This window comes from Prunus dulcis, chromosome 2, assembly GCF_902201215.1.
Source record: "Prunus dulcis chromosome 2, ALMONDv2, whole genome shotgun sequence".
NCBI lineage: Eukaryota > Viridiplantae > Streptophyta > Magnoliopsida > Rosales > Rosaceae > Prunus > Prunus dulcis.
This window is the reverse complement of record NC_047651.1, coordinates 5,955,553-5,975,539: the sequence shown is the minus strand read 5'-3', so window position 1 is coordinate 5,975,539 and position 19,987 is coordinate 5,955,553. Positions and strand designations below refer to the sequence as shown.

General features: G+C 38.4%; 1 protein-coding gene across 1 annotated transcript; it reads left to right on the top strand.

Moving 5' to 3' along the window:
• Positions 1-5,010: 5,010 nt before the first annotated feature.
• On the top strand, positions 5,011-9,114 carry LOC117618008. The gene has a single exon (XM_034347642.1). It carries the CDS (start codon positions 5,011-5,013, stop codon positions 9,112-9,114), a length of 4,104 nt encoding a protein of 1,367 aa, XP_034203533.1.
• The last annotated feature ends 10,873 nt before the right edge of the window (positions 9,115-19,987 follow it).

The window sequence follows — 19,987 nt, the reverse complement described above, 5'->3', positions numbered from 1 at the left end:
TTCATGAGCCCATGCATAGTCATTCGGTTTTGGTCCTTGAGTCTTACATGACAAAAAAGAGAGCAAAGAAGAACCGAGCATGACCTTCTACTCTCAATCTCTTCATGCAAGACACTTGGGAAAATATAAATTAATCACCATTCCAATTCATTGCCATCATATATGATTTATCGTACATATTTATAGGCATAGAGATTTCTCACAACCCAAGATACGTTTCCATGCATATCTAATTGGTTGCAAGAAGCTTTGACCATGATTCCATTCAAGCATGTAACCATCATATGTTGCGGACCCAAGACTGACGACATGATCATTTAAAAACTTTTTATTATGTTTCAGTGTGATGTTAAAAATAAAAGAGATCAACAAGGAAATTAAGAGATGTTGCATGGACAAAATCTCCTTATAGAGCAGGCTCTTGAAGAATAACCAGGATACAATGCTGATAAATTTCACCATCATGTAATTAATCACATCCCCAATTTCCCTTAAAAGAATCTATTCTTGATGACAGCAATCATATATGTGCTTGAACCCATCCCCATTAGAGTTCTCTTTATTCCATGCAGTGGATGTAAATTGGTCGCAAAGATCTTGTGTTTGGGCCAGAGTTTTTGTTCCCCTAATGACCAGATATGGAAGGTTGCCCAAAATTTTAGAATGTGGATATATCCTCTAAGGACCAAAATGCGAGATCAAGGCCTGTGGGAGGCATATCATACTCAAAGTTTTTCCTTTTTCTTTTGACCACTGCAAAAAGTTGGTCAGATTGAGAATATAAGCATCCCGTACTATCAGCTTATCACATATCTATCGTTACCATTGCAATCACTTTCTCAAGAAATTTTACCCATCAGCGAAACATGATCTTGTGACTACATGACCATTTTCAGAAGATAATTCACTTTACATTTAACTTTCACGAATACCATAATTTTTACTTTACAATTAACTTTGACAGGAGCCTCTTAAGTTGAGTTATTTAAGAGGCGTATTTGTAGGACCCACCTCACAATGTGGACAATCAAAACCCATAATCTTTGAGGTTCTGTTTTCAAGAATTATCAATACAAAACTTTAGCCTGTTCTCATTGCAACATCAATTAGTACATCATTTATTTGATCATAATTAGATGTCTAAATGATTTTCATATTATACATTAAATTACAATTGAACTTTGACCTGGAGATTTTTGCTTACCTTTCTTGACTTATTTGGCTTGATTGAAATGCACAAGTGCATGGCTAGAAGGGACATGAGCCTTGCATGCTATTGCCCATCATCTTTCAGTTGAATTTATCTCCACCAACAATGCTCTTGTGCGTACTCATTCTTCTTCCTCTCTACTCATTGGTGTCCTCCTTGTCATGGTAAGTTGAAACTGAATTTGGATGGTGCTTGTAGTAATTCTGTTTGGAAGTGTGGATTGTAAGAAATGTGCATTGAGATCTTATGGGTGCTATTTCAATAATCTCTATCTTTGGATGTTTCTAAGCCAAGATTACTGAACTCTTAGGAATTCGGGAAGGCCTTCGGTTTGCATGGGGAGGCTGGTTATGATTCATTAGTGGTTAAGTTTGATGTGAAGATTTCCATTAATGACATGGTCTCTGTGAGGCTTTTGGGGCTGCAGGGAGGATTATCAACGATATCCGCATGTTATCTAGAAATTTTGCTTCTCTTTCTGTTGTCTTTGTTCCCATATTGTGTAATATTGTGGCTAATAGACTTGCTAAGTTTGCTTTAGGTAGTGTGTCTATTGACGTTTGGCTTGAAGAGGGTCCTCCATGGTTAAATATGTTTCTTCAAGCTAACGCTGATATTTTGAATTTGTCATGAGTTTTTGTTTGTAACCTTGATGGAGCTTGTGCCACTCTTTTTCCTTCGTCTCAAATTTTATCTTATTGAGTTTTCATGGGCAAGGTTTTAATGAGGCCACATTTGTTTGCTTAAGTCTATAACCTTAGACAATTAAATAAAAATTTACTACTTCTTTAAAATAAAAAATATAAAAAATACAATGCGGAGTGGGCTACACAATGTGTTCCCCAGGTTGTTTATTAAAGCAAAAAAGCATCCAAGCAATAACATCAAAATGAATATCAGCTAGGATTATTCTAATTTATGTTCTCAAAGTGTGGAGAATTTTATGAGCTTTTGAAGTTTAATCATGGTTTTGGCGGGTGGCTTCTGGCAGATATCCTACACGCGAACTGAATGATTTCTTTGCGTATGTCATCCATGCTTAAAATAACCTCTATGAAACACAAGCATTCCTCTTTCTCCTCACTTGCTGTCTTAATTGCTGCGATAAGCCCCTCCTCGCATTGAACCTTATAAAAAAGAGGAAATAAAAATTGAAAAAAAAAAAATTACACCAGCCGAGGTTTAGGGCCAGTATCGAAATGGGCCCCAAGGTTTCACTTTCATCAATTTCATACATGACATTTTAAAATCTTACCAACTTACACCGACGGTTACATTGACCGTTAAGTCAGACATTAAATGATGACGTGGCAGTCGTGGAACCCACCACATAACCTAACAAGCCAGTCGAAATAGTCCAGACAAAGGGCATTTCCCGAAGAAAAAAAGAGAGAGGAGATAGTTAAATGTCTCGCTGGGCACGCCTTCTAAGGCTCCCGTTCCAATATCCAAGGCTTGGACAATGAAATCGAACAAAACAAAGGAGAAAATGTGTTGTTTCTGAGTTTTCAAGAGAGACTAAGAGACGGTTTCTTCGAAATCTTGAAATAATCTTCATCCAGTGCAAAAATCAAACTGCAAACAGAGGTTTCAGAAAAGCGAGAGGAAACCGGTGATAAAGATCTAGAAGCGATTGGATGCCTGGAATGGATGAAGAGGCGTCGATGTGTTTGAGATTTTATCCCAATTGTCAATTTATTCCTAATCGAATGGTTTTGTTCGGATTGACCTGTATATATGTTTTGTGAACAAAAAATTAAAAACAAAACTAAGGATCCAAATTTTGTACCAAATTTGGATTCTAAATGATGTGACATATGTTACGTGATCAATATTTAATAAATCTATTTCAACTTGGATTATAATTAATTTATTTAAAAACCTAAAACTTAATTAGTAAAACAAAATAATCCAGCCAATTCCAAAAAGTTAGAAAGAGAGCCCCACCCATGAACGCGCCTCACGGGCTTTGAAGGTTTTCTCTGTTTCCTCACTTGTTTTGCGTGTGCTCAGGGTTGTGACTACAGCGGCCGTCGACGACGGTCTCTGTGATGTCGGAATTTGTTTTCTCTGCTGGGGTGGGTGGTTCCCTTAAAGATGGCCCTATTGCTGGTGAGAAAAGAGCTCGTACCCAGGAGATGTTGGATGTTGGCGGACTGGAATCGGACGAGCCGTCTCCCCCTCTTCCTCCAATCCCGATGAGCTTTAAGGATAAAGTTTCTGGGGATTTTGGTATGGCGGAGGATCAATTGGTGTTTAGCGATGATGATGTTGTGATTTAACAAGGGGCAATTCCCTCAATACAATTCTCAAACAAAGTAAAGAGCTCTTTGTATCGGCCTTGGTGTTCTGCTGTAATTATTTAAGCTCATGGGTCGTCCTCTAGCTTACACCTTTCTCAGATCTCGTCTTCTCTAGAGATGGGCACTTAATGAGCTTAATTGATCTAGAGAATAACTACTTCATTGTGAAGTTCCTTTATGAGGAAGATATGAGATACGTGCTCACTGGTGGTCCTTGGCAAATTGTTGGCCAATACATTTTGACACAAAAATGGAAGCTTGGGTTTAATGCGAAGGAGGGGAAGATCACCCATATGACTGCTTGGGTTCGAATTAATGGGCTGAACGTTGAATTATTTCGTGCTGGTGTTATGGAAAAAATTGGAAATCTTGTTGGTGCTACGGTCAAGGTGGATGCTCATACTCTTAGTCAAGCTCGTGGTAAGTTTGCTCGAATTTGTGTCGAACTTGATTTGGCTAAGCCTCTTACCCCATTCATTGAGATTGAAGGCCGTACTTATGGGGTTGTGTATGAGGGAATTAATTTGGTTTGCTTTGAATGTGGTTGTTTTGGGCATGGGAGAGATTCTTGCCCTATTATTTTGCAAGCCAAACAGCAGGTTCCAGAGTCAGATAATGCTGATTGTATGGAGGATATTTCTACTGTCCAGGTTAATATGAATTTAGGTACTGCTACAAAGGAGGCTGAGGTTCCAGCAAAGATGCACGGGGAGTGGATGTTGTTGAAGCCAAGGAATTTTAGGAAGAATAGCATGAATGATGTAGGGAAGGGTGTTGAGCTTAGCAAGAGGAATACAAAGAATACTGGTACGAAAGCTATTAGTCCTGTCTTTGGTTCTCGTTTCAATGTGTTGACTGAGGAGGTTGGCAGAGAAGAGGATATGGAGGGATCTCCTCCTGTTATGACTAGTGATTCTAGGTCTAAAAAACAGGGTTCTTCTGCTAATACTTATTCTACTAAGGCAAAATGTGCTGGGGTGAAATCTGCTTCCTCTCGTGACTCTTGCACATGGGTGTTTAAAAAACCTCTCAAGGACATTTCCAATTCCGTGGTCGCTAATTCTAGTGGTGGTGGTGTTAAACGTGGTTCTGTTTTAAGGAGGCCTTGGAAGAACAGAGTTGGGGCTAAATCTTTCTCTTGTCATGATATTGAACCTGTGGGGCTGCAAGTCAAGGGCTCTGATGTTCAAGATGATGTTCGGGGGAAGTTTTCTTTTAATTTGGGTGGCTCTATTTTTCCTAAGTTGCCTTTGGGTAAGGGAGGTTTATTTTTTGGTCATGAACCTCCTGATATCAGTGAAATGGGAATTAATGAGGTTGAGTCTTCCAATGCGTGCGATATGGATCATCAGGGTAATTTCTCTGAACATTGTGAGTCTGATTCTGGACTGGAAGCTGATAGCTCTTTTGAGCATGATGGTCTTGAAGCCGTTGAGGCTGAGCATGTGCAGATTTAGGTTTGTACCTAATATTATCCCTCATTATTATCATTTTATGATGAATATTATTTCTTGGAATGTTAGAGGTGCTGGTAAAGATAGGTGTGCTAGTAGTATTAAGGACCTAAAAAAGGCTTATGCCATTGATGTGTTTGCTATTCTCGAGCCTCGTATTAGTGGCCCTAGGGCTCTCACTGTTGCCCAGAGTTTGGGTTTTTCTCATTACCATATTGTTGATGCTTCTGGTTTTTCTGGGGGTGTTTGGTTGTTATGGAATGGGAATTCAGTTTCTCTTCAAGTTGTTGCGCACTCTAGCCAATCTATCACTGCGTTAGTAACTTTGAGGAATCATAGGTGGCTCCTCACTATTGTTTATGCAAACCCTTGCCCTGGAATTCGTGAAGCTTTGTGGAAGTACTTTGATGGTCTTATTGAAGCTTCCAATCTGCCTTGGCTTGTTCTAGGTGATTTTAATGATATTGTGAGTGTGGATGAGAAATGTGGGGGTAATTTAGACCAAGGTGGTAAAAAGTTTGTTGAGTGGATTGATCGTAACCATTTGGTTGACCTGGGTTTCTCCGGGGCAAAGTTTACTTGGTGTAATAAACGGAATGCTGAAGGAATTATTTGGAAGAGGCTTGATAGGGGCCTTTGTAGTATTGATTGGCGCCTTCTGTTTCCTGAGGCCCACCTCCTGCATCTTCCTAGGGTGAACTCGGATCACTGTCCTATTTTGGTGCGCCTTGACTCCAAACATTATCCTAATAGAGCAAATGTGCCTTTTCGTTTCCAAGCCATGTGGATGTCTCATCCTGATTTTAAGGAATTTGTTACGAACATTTGGAGTTCTGGTGATGGTCATGCTGTGCACAGATCAGCTAGGCTCGTGGCTCCGCTTGGCATTTGGAATCAGCCGATTTTTGGGTGTATATTTACAAAGAAAAGACATCTATTAGCTAGACTTGCAGGAATTCAAAAGAAGCTTTGTCATGAGCATAATCCTTTCCTTAGTAAGCTTGAGGTTGAGCTTACTAAAGATTACAATTTACTACTGGATCAAGAAGAGACTTTTTGGCTGCAAAAGTCCAGGAATACCTGGCTTAAAGAAGGGGACAGGAATACTCGGTTCTTCCATCTGTCTACAGTTGTTAGGAGAAGAAGGAATAAGTTGGAAGGGTTACATGATGATTTTGGGGATTGGGTTATTGAGAAACAGAGCATGAAACATATTATTATTAATTATTTTCAAGGGTTGTTTTGTGCTTCTGATTTGGTTGGTGACTATGCTTTGCTTCCTCAGTTGTATCCTAGCCTTGAAGAGGCTGATCTTGAAGGTCTTACTTGTCCGGTTTCTATTGAAGAGATTAAGAATAGTGTGTTTGCTATTGGTAGATTGAAGACCCCTGGACCTGATGGTTTCCCTGCTCTTTTCTACCAAGATTATTGGGGGGTTTGCTCTGATGATATCATTTCCTTTGTACAGGATTGCTTTAATACTGCCACCCTTCCTGATCATTTAAATGAGACTCTGATTGCTTTGGTGCCTAAAGTGGAGAGGCCTATGTTTATGAATCAGCTTAGGCCTATTAGCCTTTGCAACACTCTTTATAAAGTGGTCTCTAAAATCCTTGTAGCTAGGCTTAGGCCGTGTATGACTAAGCTTGTCAGCCCTAACCAAGTTAGTTTTGTTCCAGGGAGACAAATTACGGATAACATTATTGTTGCTCAAGAAGTTCTCCACAAATTTAAAAATGCCAAAGGGAAGAAGGGTTTTATAGCTTGGAAAATTGATTTATCCAAAGCTTATGATCGTATGCAATGGCCTTTTATTAGGGAGGTGCTCTGGGAAGTGGGTATTAAAGGAAGCATCCTGGAGTTGCTTATGCAGTGTATCACTTCTGTGCAGTACAAGGCCATTCTTAATGGGGAGCTAACTGACTCTTTCTCTCCTCAATGTGGTATTAGGCAGGGGGACCCTCTCTCCCCTTATATCTTTGTTTTGTGTATGGAAAAACTTTCTCATCTCATTCAACAAAAGATTCATGATAGAGCTTGGAAGTCTGTTCAGATTTGTCAAGGAGGTCCTCATATTTCCCATTTATTTTTTGCTGATGATTTAATCCTTTTTGGGGAAGCTACTATTGATCAAGCTTGGTTAATGAAACAATGTTTGGATGATTTCTGTCAGTTGTCTGGTCAGTGTGTTAGCTTTGAAAAGTCTATGATATGTGTTTCCCCAAATACATGCTCTGATTTGGCTAATTCAATCGCTACGATAAGTGGTTCTCCTCTCACTGCTAGCCTTGGTAAGTACCTTGGTGTCCCTCTTATCCATACTAGAGTCAGTAAACAAACTTATCAAGAGGTTATTGCTAAAGCCCAAAAGAGATTAGCTTCTTGGAAGAGCCATACGTTGTCTATGGCTGGTAGAATTACTTTGCTTCAATCTGTTACTGCTGCTATTCCTATCTATACTATGCAAACTGCCAAGTTGCCTATGTCTGTCTGTGATAAATTGGATCAGCTCAATAGGAATTTTCTTTGGGGGCATACCAGTAATACTTCTAAAATCCATCTTGTCAATTGGGAGCAAGTGTGTAAACCTAAGATAGTTGGTGGGTTAGGCATTAAAAGGTCTGCTTGGATGAACCAAGCTCTTTTGGCTAAGACTGGATGGAGACTTCTTCAACATGAGCAAGGCTTGTGGTCTCAGGTCTTCTATGCTAAGTACTTAAAACACCGAAACATTTTAACTGTGAAGGACTCTTATTTCCCTTGTAGCTCTAGTGTTTGGAGGGGTGTTCTTTATGGTAATTCTGTCCTTTCCAAAGGTGTTAAGTGGAGAGTTGGGTCTGGGGATAATGTGTTATTTTGGACTGATAAGTGGTTGAGTTGTGGTCCTTTGTATCAATATTCGCTCATTGATCTTTCTGAGGAAATGCTTCAGCTGAATGTTGGTGATTTTTTAGACGAGGGGGTCTGGGACTTTAACTGCTTAAGGGAATGTCTTCCTTCTCATATTATTCAGTTAATTTTAAGTGTTCATGCTGGTTTTAATGGCAGTGGGGCTGATAGATATATTTGGCAGTTCACGCCTAATGGTTCCTTCTCGGTTAAATCAGCCTATTGTTCCTTTTTACCTGATGAGGCTTCAGTTAAATGGGATTGGCAGTTTCTTTGGAGGTTGCGGCTCCCTCCTAAGATTAAAACTTTTCTGTGGATTGTTTGTCATCAAAAGTTGCTTACTAATGTGCAAAGGCAGAAGAGAGGCCTCACTCAAGCTCCTACTTGTCCTAGATGTGATTATCCTATGGAAACTATTGCTCACTTGTTTAAGGATTGCCCTTTATCTTTGACCATTTGGAATTGTCTTCAAATTGGTAATAATCCTAGCCCTGAAATGGTGGATTTTAAAGAGTGGCTGTTAAGGAATCTACAATCTAAAAGAAAGGTTTATAATGGGTTGCCTTGGCCTTTGGTTTTTGCTCTTTATTTGTGGTTTATCTGGAAATGGAGATGTAAAGGAATTTTTGATCAAAGGTTTGTTATGCCTGGTGAACCACATCAATTAATTCTTCAGTATGCGTTGGAATGGTTTAATGCCACCAATCTACCTTCCCTTTCTTATGTGCCGTCTATTGTTCAACTTCATTGGATAGCCCCTACTTATGGAGTTTGTAAGATTAACACAGATGGAAGTCGTAATTGTGTTTCTGGGCTTATTAGTGCTGGTGGTCTTTTAAGAGATAATTATGGTGCTTGGATTAAGGGCTTCTCTGTGAACCTGGGTGTTGGTTCTGTTCTTGAAGCTGAGTTGTGGGGCATTTTTTGGGGTCTTCATTTGGCTTGGGAGTCTGGCTTTCGTGTTGTGGAGGTGGAAAGTGACTCTAGTGTGGCTGTGGCTCTTCTTTCTAGCTCTACTATTTCCACACACCCCCTGTTTAGCCTTATTAGGTGTTGCAAGTTAAAGGTGCAAGCTGGTTGGAGATGTTCTGTTAAGCACATCTTCAGAGAGCAGAATGTGGCAGCTGATGTCTTGGCTTCTAAGAGTTCTGAGTTTGGCACTGGGGTGCAGTATTTTACTGAGGTGCCTACTTTTCTTGCGACTTGTTTGGCTGAGGATGCTATTGGGGTGTCCAGGTCCCGTGTTGTTTGTGCCTAGTCTGTTTGTTCTGGGCTCTTAGCCCCTTTTGTTACCGAAAAAAATAAATACATAATCCAGCCATGCTGACGAAGGGTTTCAAGTTCAAGAGAAGAACATATGGCACTTCGTCTTGTAGAATTAATTAATCACAATATGCTGCTCTTGTGGAGATAATCCACATATATTCCGACTCCGAAATTTGGATTTCCAATCTCCAATAAAAAATAAACAAAGAACACATGCCATTAAATTCTTAAATTATCAACTATAGATATCGTGTCCTAACACATGCCATTAACTAAGCTTTCATTATTATATAGGCCCAAGTCATTTCCTTAATTTAAGTTCTTTAATTTTTATAGGTCTCAAGTTTTCTTCATTATTTAACCCAAAGTCCTCAACTCTTTCACTTTAGGAATTTGACTTCCTCGTTTGGTTCACGGAAAGAAATTGATGAAAAATCCATCATGTTATATTTTTTTTTTATGAGAAATAAAATAGAAGATTCATTTTTCATGTTTGGCAAGGTTGGGAGCGTAACTAAGAATATCATTTTATTTCATTTCCCATATTTGGTTTGTGTAGGAATTAGAAACAAACTTTGTTTATTTTTTCAATTATATATATCCCTACAACCTCAATAGTCAACGGGTCCAGTGGAAAATAGCATTGACTTGTAGACCAGAGGTCTCAGGTTCGAATCCCCACGACATCATAGTTGTATGTGTGTGTTTGAGATTTCCCCTCCCCCTGTAATTTAGACTATCGCATGTATTCAGGAAAAAAAAACCCAATGGACATATCTAAGGTAACAATATGAATAAGTGTTCTAGAAACAATATGACTAGTGAACTAGTCTTAGACCTATGAGCAAACAAGCACATCATAGACAACCATGTGACATCATAGACATCATAGACATCATATGACTAGTGAACTAGTCTTAGAACCTGCAAGGCTAAAAGAGAACCATGTGACAACCTAGACACTCAGAAGGATCCGTCAATCTAAGCATCCCCTACACTAGCAACAACTAGAGTGAATGGTGTGTGAACATTCATTAAAGCATTATAGAGCTAATAGACATAATATGACTAGTCATAAATTCAAGAACAAAGCACCAAATTTGATCACCCAGAAACCTACCATTAGAGGGGGGGAAAAAAAACTGGGGGTCATCATTCGATCAGGTAATCCACTAAGTCAAGAAGGTTCTTACAGTAAAAGTAATCATAAGCAAAGCAGTCTTAGGTCTATTTAAGAAATGAGCACTACCTCCATGTGCAACCTTCTTCTCTAAATTAGTTGAGCTAGCAGCTAGTAATCCTTCATATAAGTGGCAACTAATCCATCAACTCCTTCACTCCATTGAACCGATGACTCAGCTCAGGTTTAAACAGATTGATAAAATGTAGATTCAATGAAAGAAGGAATTGACTTCTTCAAGCAACCATTCTTTAAGAAATTGATTCAACAATATGACCTAGATCTAGAGGATAATGCGTATGATTCTCTTAGATACTTACTTGAAAAACTCAAAATAGATTTAAAAAACATTTTGAAATTTTCATTTTGGAAAAAATGTAGACTCACACAAAAGAAAAAAACAGAGAAGAAGAATTCCTCAATATTCTGTATATGAAAAGTGATGGCTACACCAACCTAAAGCTCCCCTTTTACCCAAAATAGCTAGGTAAGAAATCAATGCACTTGGCGGCTAATGATTGAGGCAATAATGAGACGAAAACTGTTTGGATAGAAAACATACAGTTGGAAAAGTGTGTGTCTCGCGGGAGAAAATAAAAGAGCTAGCAATAAAAGTATGTTTCAACTAATGACTAGTCAGTACGTTGACTAGGCATGTCAATATGCAATCTAATGCATGCAATGCATGATTTATCTTTGAGCTTGATTTGCATTGAGCCTTGAATTGATCCACAATAATTATTTTCAAACTAGACTAACCTAGTCTAATTAATCTTCAAGTTGATGACATACATGTGCAATTATAAAGTTGTCAAAAGAAGAGAAAAAATAAAGTAAGTAATTATAACCTAATAAAATCATTTTACAAACCTAGATGAGTGTAAGACACTTTCAGGTTTGAGGCTGAAATTACAAAGTGATGATGGGCTAACATGTAGATATATAGTTATGAATTCGAGGATGAGAGGAATGAGTAGGTCACTTATATATGACCTTTCTTATCAAATGATCAGTTGCAGCTTTAAAAAAAATTTGAATTTGAGGGATTCTTTGTGTGCATGCACTAAAATTAGTTCTGAACTCTACCAACTAAGTATTTAAAGCAATGGAGCAAGGATGCTACATGTGATGTTCACTTTGATTTGAATGGGGAAGCACCTTTGAGTACTCTAGAGTTATCTTCCACGGTTAAGTATAGCGAGTTTTCTTCATTATTTAACCCAAAGTCCTCAATTCCTTTACTTTGGGAATTTGATGGAGGAAAAATTGGAAAAACATCTGTATTTTGTAGACGAACACAATGAAAATCTTGATAAGCATGTCAGTGCAGATGAGAACAATCTTAAATTGTGAGATCCAAATATTCAAAAATCGAGAGGTAGAGGAAAAGGGAGAACTAAGAGTTCTTTGGAATCAAAGCCATCTAAAAAGAAAAGTTCATCTAAAAGAAAAGGTTAGTAGTTCTTTGGATTTCCAGCTGTTTCTGTTGTTCAAGAGATTCCAAATCACGCACTTGGATACCATGCAATACATTATACATCCAATGCTGTCTAATTACTCATTTGTACATTCACAGGTTTGTTGTCTTAATTTATTGAATTCACTACACACATATATATATTTGGTTTTAAGTTTCATTAGTATTATTTTTAATTGTTTGATGATTTACTGGAAAACAATCAACCAATAACTCACGGACAAGCTAATCAACTTAGTTTTTCACATCCATCAACATCTCAGATCAAGTTTTTGCAGTGTAGAAAATGATAGTAAGAACGACATGAAATTGTTCTTTCTCGTGTGTCCAATGCCAAAACATAATGCATGACATAACCTAGCTTTCTATAATTTTCTTTGGAATATTTTATTTATTAAAAAAAAAAAAAAAAACCTTTTGGACCTAATATAAGATCATCATAATTTGCCATTGAAACAATGTGTTTTGGTGTTATTCAAATATGTTATAGCCAAATTATAATATTGTAAGTTATAAACTTGTGTAGAGGCTGTTGTCATGATGTCAAAGTCTTTTTTTGTCAACTGAGAGACAAAATAAGTTATACGGGTCCCAGCCATGACCCAAAGGTATCTTTTTTCTCATGTTCAGATGATGAAGGTTTATTTATTTATTTTCGTTTATGTTAAGCAAGGGCTAAAATACACACAGACCAAAAACAAAATTACATCAAATTCAAAACCCAAGGATATCCGCAACCACAAGTTTTCCACACGAGAGTAAATATTGGTCTATCAAAATAAGACTAAAACCTCAGACCCAAACGTAGTTAGGAGGAGAGAGAGAGAGAGAGAGAGAGAGAGAGAGAGAGAGAGAGAGAAAGAGGACAGGTGTTTAGGGTTTGTTAAACCTAGGCTCTGATACACATAAGAATATTACATATACAATTGATTACACAAATCCTGGAGAGCAACGCAGCCAGTTTAGTCGCTTATTAATTTTCCGGTTAGCATTGCTGAAGAATAATTGTGTGGAGGAGAGAAACACCGGGGGTCCGTCCTTCCAAACCTACCATGTGCTTTCGTCCTCCCCAATTAATGCTTTTATTAACTCTTTTCTTCACTCCAGATATAAAACATGTAGCTGAAAAGGACTTTGAAGGTCCCGGAGACGACGACTTCACACTTGCTTATTCCAACTTACGTAACACAGCTTGCGTATATAGCAAACAAGTCAAAAAGATAGTCTTAATTTAATTCCACAACCAACTACTACCAGCTATTAGTAACGATCATAGTATAGGAGGAAGAAAGAAAAAAAAAAAACCATGGCCTGGGAAGAAAAAGAAAGAGAAAGGAAAAAAGGGAGAAAGAAAGGAAAATGAGAAAAAGGAAAATAGAAAATAGATAAAATAATTTTACCCTTTAAAAAACATTAGAATTTTTTACTTGTTAAATTATATTTTTTTATTGTTTATAATAATTTCAACCTTTAAAAAATATATATATATATATATATATTTGTGTGGTTAAATTATACATTTTTCATTGTTTATATGTTACCAGACACGTTATCACTGTTTTCGTTCTTTGAGACTATATTCTAATTAAGTTACCAAATGCATTCTCAAATCATGAAAATGCAAATTCATTTTCTCGTTTTCATTTTCAGAAATATTCTCTGAAAATATTACCAGACAAGCTCTTAATGATTTAAGTATTGAGATGAACAAAGAAAACTGCGGGGTTTAAATAGAAATATTTTTTTTCTTCTGGTTTTCTTCTCTCTTTTTTTTTTCTTCTTCTCAAAACTTCAAACTTTGACTTAAAATAACTCCTTCGTTTCAACCGGATTTACGCAAAGTCGATGGCTGCAGAGTTGTCGTGAAGTCCTCTTTCTTTTGGTACAAGAATTACAAGCTGATTTGTACTGTACAGGGAGAACCGAGTCTCCAAAGTTGACGAATTTCCAACACATTTTCGGGTTCTTCCGGCTATCATTGAGGTATAATCTATTCATTAAAGTTGTTATAATCATTGTTGTGAACGTTTTGGTATAAGTCGTCGGAATTTACTATTCACACTAGCCGCTGGTGGTGGTGCGGCGGTGCCAATTTTTTTGAGGTTAGGTTGATTTCCTCAATGTCCTAAGCACGATGGTGTGCTAAAAATTGCGAGATTCTATCATTTAACTGACGATCAGAGCCTCACAAATCTGTACCATTAGATCAGAGATGATCGGATCGTTGGATTACATCCGATTTTATATATGTTTAATTCGATGTTGTTACACAGTGCATTTGTTTACTCTTATATTGATAATCTAAAACTTATACGTATAAAATTTTGATATTTAACATGAACCTCCCATAAATTTATTAGCATAATATTAATTACACATAAAAATAAGGCCCAGCCAAGGAGCCTCAGATATTGCATTAGCTCTTATTTTAAAGTAGATATTTTAGGGCATACATATCAAGCAGATAATTTATTATGGCATTCTCCAATTGCATGCATGCAACGAGAGAATGCCATTAGTGCACATGCACTCTTCTTACTCATTGCCCTTGTTCCCCTAGTAACTAGATATGTTCCTATGTAATGATCCAAACCTGAAATTCTTATTTAATTAGTAATTTATTATGAAGAAAGATAATTATGACCTTGGAATAATTTATTAACGAAAAGTTGACTTTTTGATCGGAAAGGAATTTGACAATTCTACAAATACCGTTGCGTAGACCACGACGAAATGAGTTCATAGACACGTAGTGGGCTCGAATCGGAGTTGTAACGAGAGAGATATGGTCAAAAGAAACTCAGTAGCACAATCGTAATTATTTCGAAATGGGATTTTTATAAAAATCAGATTTCTCTCTCTCTCTCTCTCTCCCCCTCCCGCGAACTCTCTCTCTCTCCGCGTCGGCCCCTCTTCCTCTCTTCGAAACTCCGGCCACTGGCCACGGCTGTGGACGGGGCCGGTACCAAAATGACCGGGGCATTGTCCTCTTCCAGTCCCAGCCGACTCCCGCCTCCAGCCACCGTGGTTTCGCCGGAAAATGGAGAAGAAGCGGCCGGTGTCGTCCGATCTTCGCCGCCGTTGATCTCCCTCCTCCGGCCATCGATTCCGACGAGCCAGGTATGAATTTTGAACCTCTCGAGCTGTTCTAGCTGCCTGTTGGGTAGGAATTAATCGGTTCTCAGTGTAGATATTGGATTTTCGAATTTGAAATTCGGCCGATTTTCGGCCTCCGTGTTCGGCCACTTCTAGTCAGTTTTTAGGGTAGGTCGAAGAACAAAAGTGGCTCCAAATATGGTGTTATACCTAGGGTAGGAGTTTGGAGATGTGGTTTTGAGTTTTTCCGGCGATGCGTAATCGCTTTGGACACCCATCGCTGCCGGGGCTTGCGGTGGCGCGTGGGCGAGGGTAGTGCAGTGGCACTGTATCTTGATACGATCCTTAGGTTGTCACGAGCGCGTAGGAATTCGTGGATCTCAATTTGGATACCGTTTGAGCCTCGAACGGATTTTCCATATTGTGCTATTTCCGGGTTCAATAATGTTGAGCCGTTGGATCGTACTCAATTTCAGATATGTTATTCTAGATAATTCCAAAATCATGTAGGATTCAACGGCTTGTGAATTGGAGTCCCGGATACTCCGAAATCGCGAACCCTAGGGCTAGGGTTTAGAAATTATGCAATTACACGATCGTGGTCAATCCGATCGTCCGATTCAGACTAGACTTGCAGGACATGGTTATTTAATTGTGAGGAATTTATAGGAACTCTCGGATTGGTAATTGGAGGTCGTGGACCCCACGAGGGTCCGTATTGACCAATATGGAAGTTTATCACTTAGTGAAGTCTCAAGTCTTTTAAAACAGTTCTAACCATCCGAATTGCTTAAGTGGGCATAAGAATGATTTTAAAGTTAGTGCACGCAATTCTAAGAGCCGGGGCCAGGGTTTTAATTAAATACTTATACCGAGCAATTTTATTAATTAAACATTCATGGTAGTTTAATCAGGCACCCGGGGCCAGGCAGACCCGCAGGAGGGACCTTCAGGAGGTCTAGCTAGCTCGGGCCAGGAGTGAGTGGACTTTTCTTTTATAAATGATTTTATGCACAAGAATTTCATTATTTGATATTGAATAAGTCTTATTGATTGTGGTTTTCCTAGCATGTTTTGTTGAAGTTAAATATCTTTATTTATATGTTGCCTAGTTAAAATGCTAAAGAGATATAGAAAGCAGAGATTGAGATTTATATCAGATAAAATGGCAGCAGGATTCTAGATTTAATCAAAAATTCAGTTTTTCATCAGACCTTTCAGAAATCTTATAATTTCTTAAGCCACCTTAGGTACCCAGTTACAGAAACAGGTTGCCTTCAGTATATGTTGCCTTCGGATATGACGATGTCCACGGACATCTAGTTTGCCTTCAGTTTTGTCAGTGCACTTGACATTTGCCTCACGAGTTTCGGGAACGCCCGGACCGTGAGAGCCAGGAATGCGGATCAGGCTGACTACGGTCCCCTGAATCTTGCCAGTTTGCGGCTCGGGTTGACTTTGTGTCACCGAGACGTGCTAGAGGAATTGACGGATATCAGGAATTGACGGAATTAAAGGGGTACACCTAGGTGGCAGTTTTAAATTGATTTCAATGCTTTTAAGAGAGTTTTATTGACCTTGAATATGATTGGCATATACGTATATAAATATGTGGATGCATTGATTTTAGTACAATATAATGAAGAGTAAAATTCAATTTTGCATAACTGTTTTTACAGTGGGGTTAATATGTTCATATGCTATTTTCTAGACCTTTATTTTTGTCAACTCACATTTTTGAATGTTTTGGGCCCCCAGGCTGTAGACGTGCACAGGAAATCCACCACCGGGCCGTTTTCCCGTCTTCTGCGCCTCTCCTTTACTGTAGAAGTTTCGTTTTGTAAAAGGATTAACTCCTTTGTAAATTCTTAGTAATTGCTCTGATATGTTGCCCTAGATTGAGAACTGAACTATTGGATTGTATGTTTACGTATACTGGCAGTTGGTTGTCTATATACATGCTCGTTATGACAGGTGGAATTTTGGGATTGAACAATTACAGGGGAAACTCTGTCGAATTTTCGGTAGAATTCAAGGCTAAATTGAAACTAAGTTTGTAATTAGAAGGGCAAATAGGTCATTTGTGCCAGACATTCGCCAAGTGCCGGACACGCACAGGGTCCGGCTCGAATTCCAAAGCGGAATTTGGATCGAGTCCTGTCATCCCACTAGTGTTGTTGCTGCTAGTGTTGCCAGTTTGATTCCCACCCGTATTATGCATACCACCAGAGTTAGAGTCCTCGTTTCCTCCGCGAGTGCCGCCTCTGCCGTTGCCACCGCGGTTGTTGGGAGCACATTTTGCCTTAAAGATCCCTCTGGCCATGCCATGTACCACACCGTCCAGAGGGGCAATAGGACTAGTGATGGCACCGACAACCTTGTGCGCGTTGTCGATTTCTTTCTCAACAAAGTCTCTCACCTGATCTTTCACTGGAGAAGTCGTCATTGTCTCACACTGATTAGCTCTCCTTTGGGATCTGTATGTTTGCTTTGATGATCAACTTATTGTCTCATGGTCTTCTTTTATAATCTAGACTTCATGAAAAAAAATTTAAAACAAATAAAAGACGGAGCGGTTGGTGTATTGTATAGTTCTAGAGATTGGATTTCACTCAAAACAAACCAAATGACTCATCCCACCATATCATGATGTTCCCCAACCTTTGGACTCAATCCGATATCGATTGGTCCATGAAATTAGACAATTCAAATTTGTACAAAGTTCGTTCTAAAAAGAAGTGGTTGATGTATTGCATAGTTCTAGAGATTGGATTTCACTCAAAACACACCAAATGACCCCTCCCACCATATTATGATGTTCCCCAAGCTTCGGACTCAATCCGATATCGATTGGGTCCATGAAATTGGACAATTCAGGTTCGTACGAAGTTCGTATTGAAATGGAGTGGTTGGTGTATTGCATTGTTCTAGAGATTGGATTTCACTAAAAACCCACCAAATGACTCCTCCCACCATGTTATGATGTTCCTCAAGCTTTGGACTCAATCCTATATCGATTGGTCCATGAAATTAGACAATTCATGTTCGTACGAAGTTCGTTCTGAAATGGGGTGGTTGATGTATTGCATAGTTCTAAAGATTGGATTTCACTCAAAACCCACCAAATAACTCATCCCACTATATTATGATGTTCCCAGGTTTTGGACTCAATCCGATATCGATTGGTCCATGAAATTGGACAATTCAGGTTTATACAAAGTTCGTTCTAAATTCCTTCCCCCAAACCCCTTTTTTTTTTTTCCCCTTCCTCTTCTGTCCTCTCCTTTCTTCTTCCTTCCTAGGCTTTTTTTTTTCTTTATTCCTCATCTCTCCTTTCCTTTCTCTTTTCTTCTTCCTTCCCAGATCCTAGCTTGATGTGTTGTATCTGCCTCTACTCTCTTTAAAAAAAAAAAAATAATAATTCATTTCTCTCTCTCTCTCTTTTCTCTTATTGGTTTTGCTATTTTGTGGTTCTCCAGCATCAGTCGGCGGTGCCGGTGCCAACGTGACATACTGGAATGGGTAGACCAGCCTGAACTTAGGGTCAACAGTGGTTGTTGACGACAATGGAACGGAGGAGATAGTTTCCACAGTGGTGTTGCTCAGTTGATTGGAGAAAGAGAGATGGGGACAAAATGAATTTTTGTATCTTCAGAAAATGAAAACGTTGAAATTGAAAACATTTTATCGTTTTCAACTTTTGTTTACAAAGTTAGATTTGTATTCAGAAAACATTTTGTGAGGGAAAACGAAAACGATCCACTGAACATGTATTTGCAGAAAAACAAGAAACCGCGGAAACATTAAACAGGCTCTAAAAACATTACCGAATGGGCCTAAGCTCTTAAGTTTTATTATTGTGTAAAAAGACAAAAAAGTCATCCAACTTAATACTTAACCCTAGTACATTTATACACACCCCACCACTCTTCATATTAAGTTTTAGAAAAACACAAACTCATCTACACCCTATTTTTAGATTACTCGTCTCTTTCAATCCAAGAAAGAGAATGAGGAGTCCCTGCGAAGACCTGATTCTTGATTTCCACTATGAGCGTAGTTGGCTTCCGCGTACTCATCCTTTTCCGTGTCCAAATCACTCTCTACCATCTCCTATTAAACTCTATATTAGAGCCATCTATACCTTAAAACACAATCCAATCTACCCAATGGCCTCTGAATATGTTTTGTTCCAGTAAAATCAATAGCATTGTTCAACTTGCACACAGACAACATTCCGAGCATGGTTTTCTTGGCCTAAACTCAAGACTCCTAAGAAGTCCTTGTACAATTTTCAGCAATAATACAAAGAAATTGCTTCAGAATTCCAAAACAGGTGCTCCACTATACTGGCATTGATTGAAGACTCCAACCCATTCAGATTCAAAATTTCCATCAAGATAACCTTAAATATCCAATATTATGTAAGCTAAACTGGAAACAACAAGACCCAACGTAATCGGGAAAGAAATTTTTGAAGGAAAATCAATCAACTACAAATGATTTAGTTAAGCTCAGCTCTTCTAAGTCTTTCCAAGAAATTTTTTAATTGCTTAAACAACTTCCAGGCAACCAAACAGAGCGTTAAACCCAATGAAATAATTACCGTAGAGCATTGCAAAAAACCAATGTTGGTGTCTGTTCTTTTAAACGTTCAGGTCAAAAAAAACACGTAGGATAAATGGATACATCACACACGCACACAAGGCAAGCCCAGATCATAAGAAAAACCCAGAAACTCAACAGCCGAAATCTTTGGTTTCATTCTATCATATACACATAAATGTGTAGCAACATTATTTTAATAATAATAATAATAATAAAATGGTGCTACACATTTGACAACAGTAATTTTATATCTTTAAGTAATGTGAGGTTGAGGTGAACTTAGAGTGGTGAGGGGAAAGATAGCAGGGTGTGATTGATGAGTTTTTTATTTTTTACTTGGAGTGGTGAGGGGAAAGATAGCAGGGTGTGAGGTTGATGAGTTTTTTATTTTTTACTTGGAGTGGTGAGGGGAAAGATAGCAGGGTGTGAGTTTGATGAGTTTTTTATTTTTTACTTTTTTTGCTGCGTGTGTATTTAGGGTAGTTTGGAAAAATAGTGTGGTTT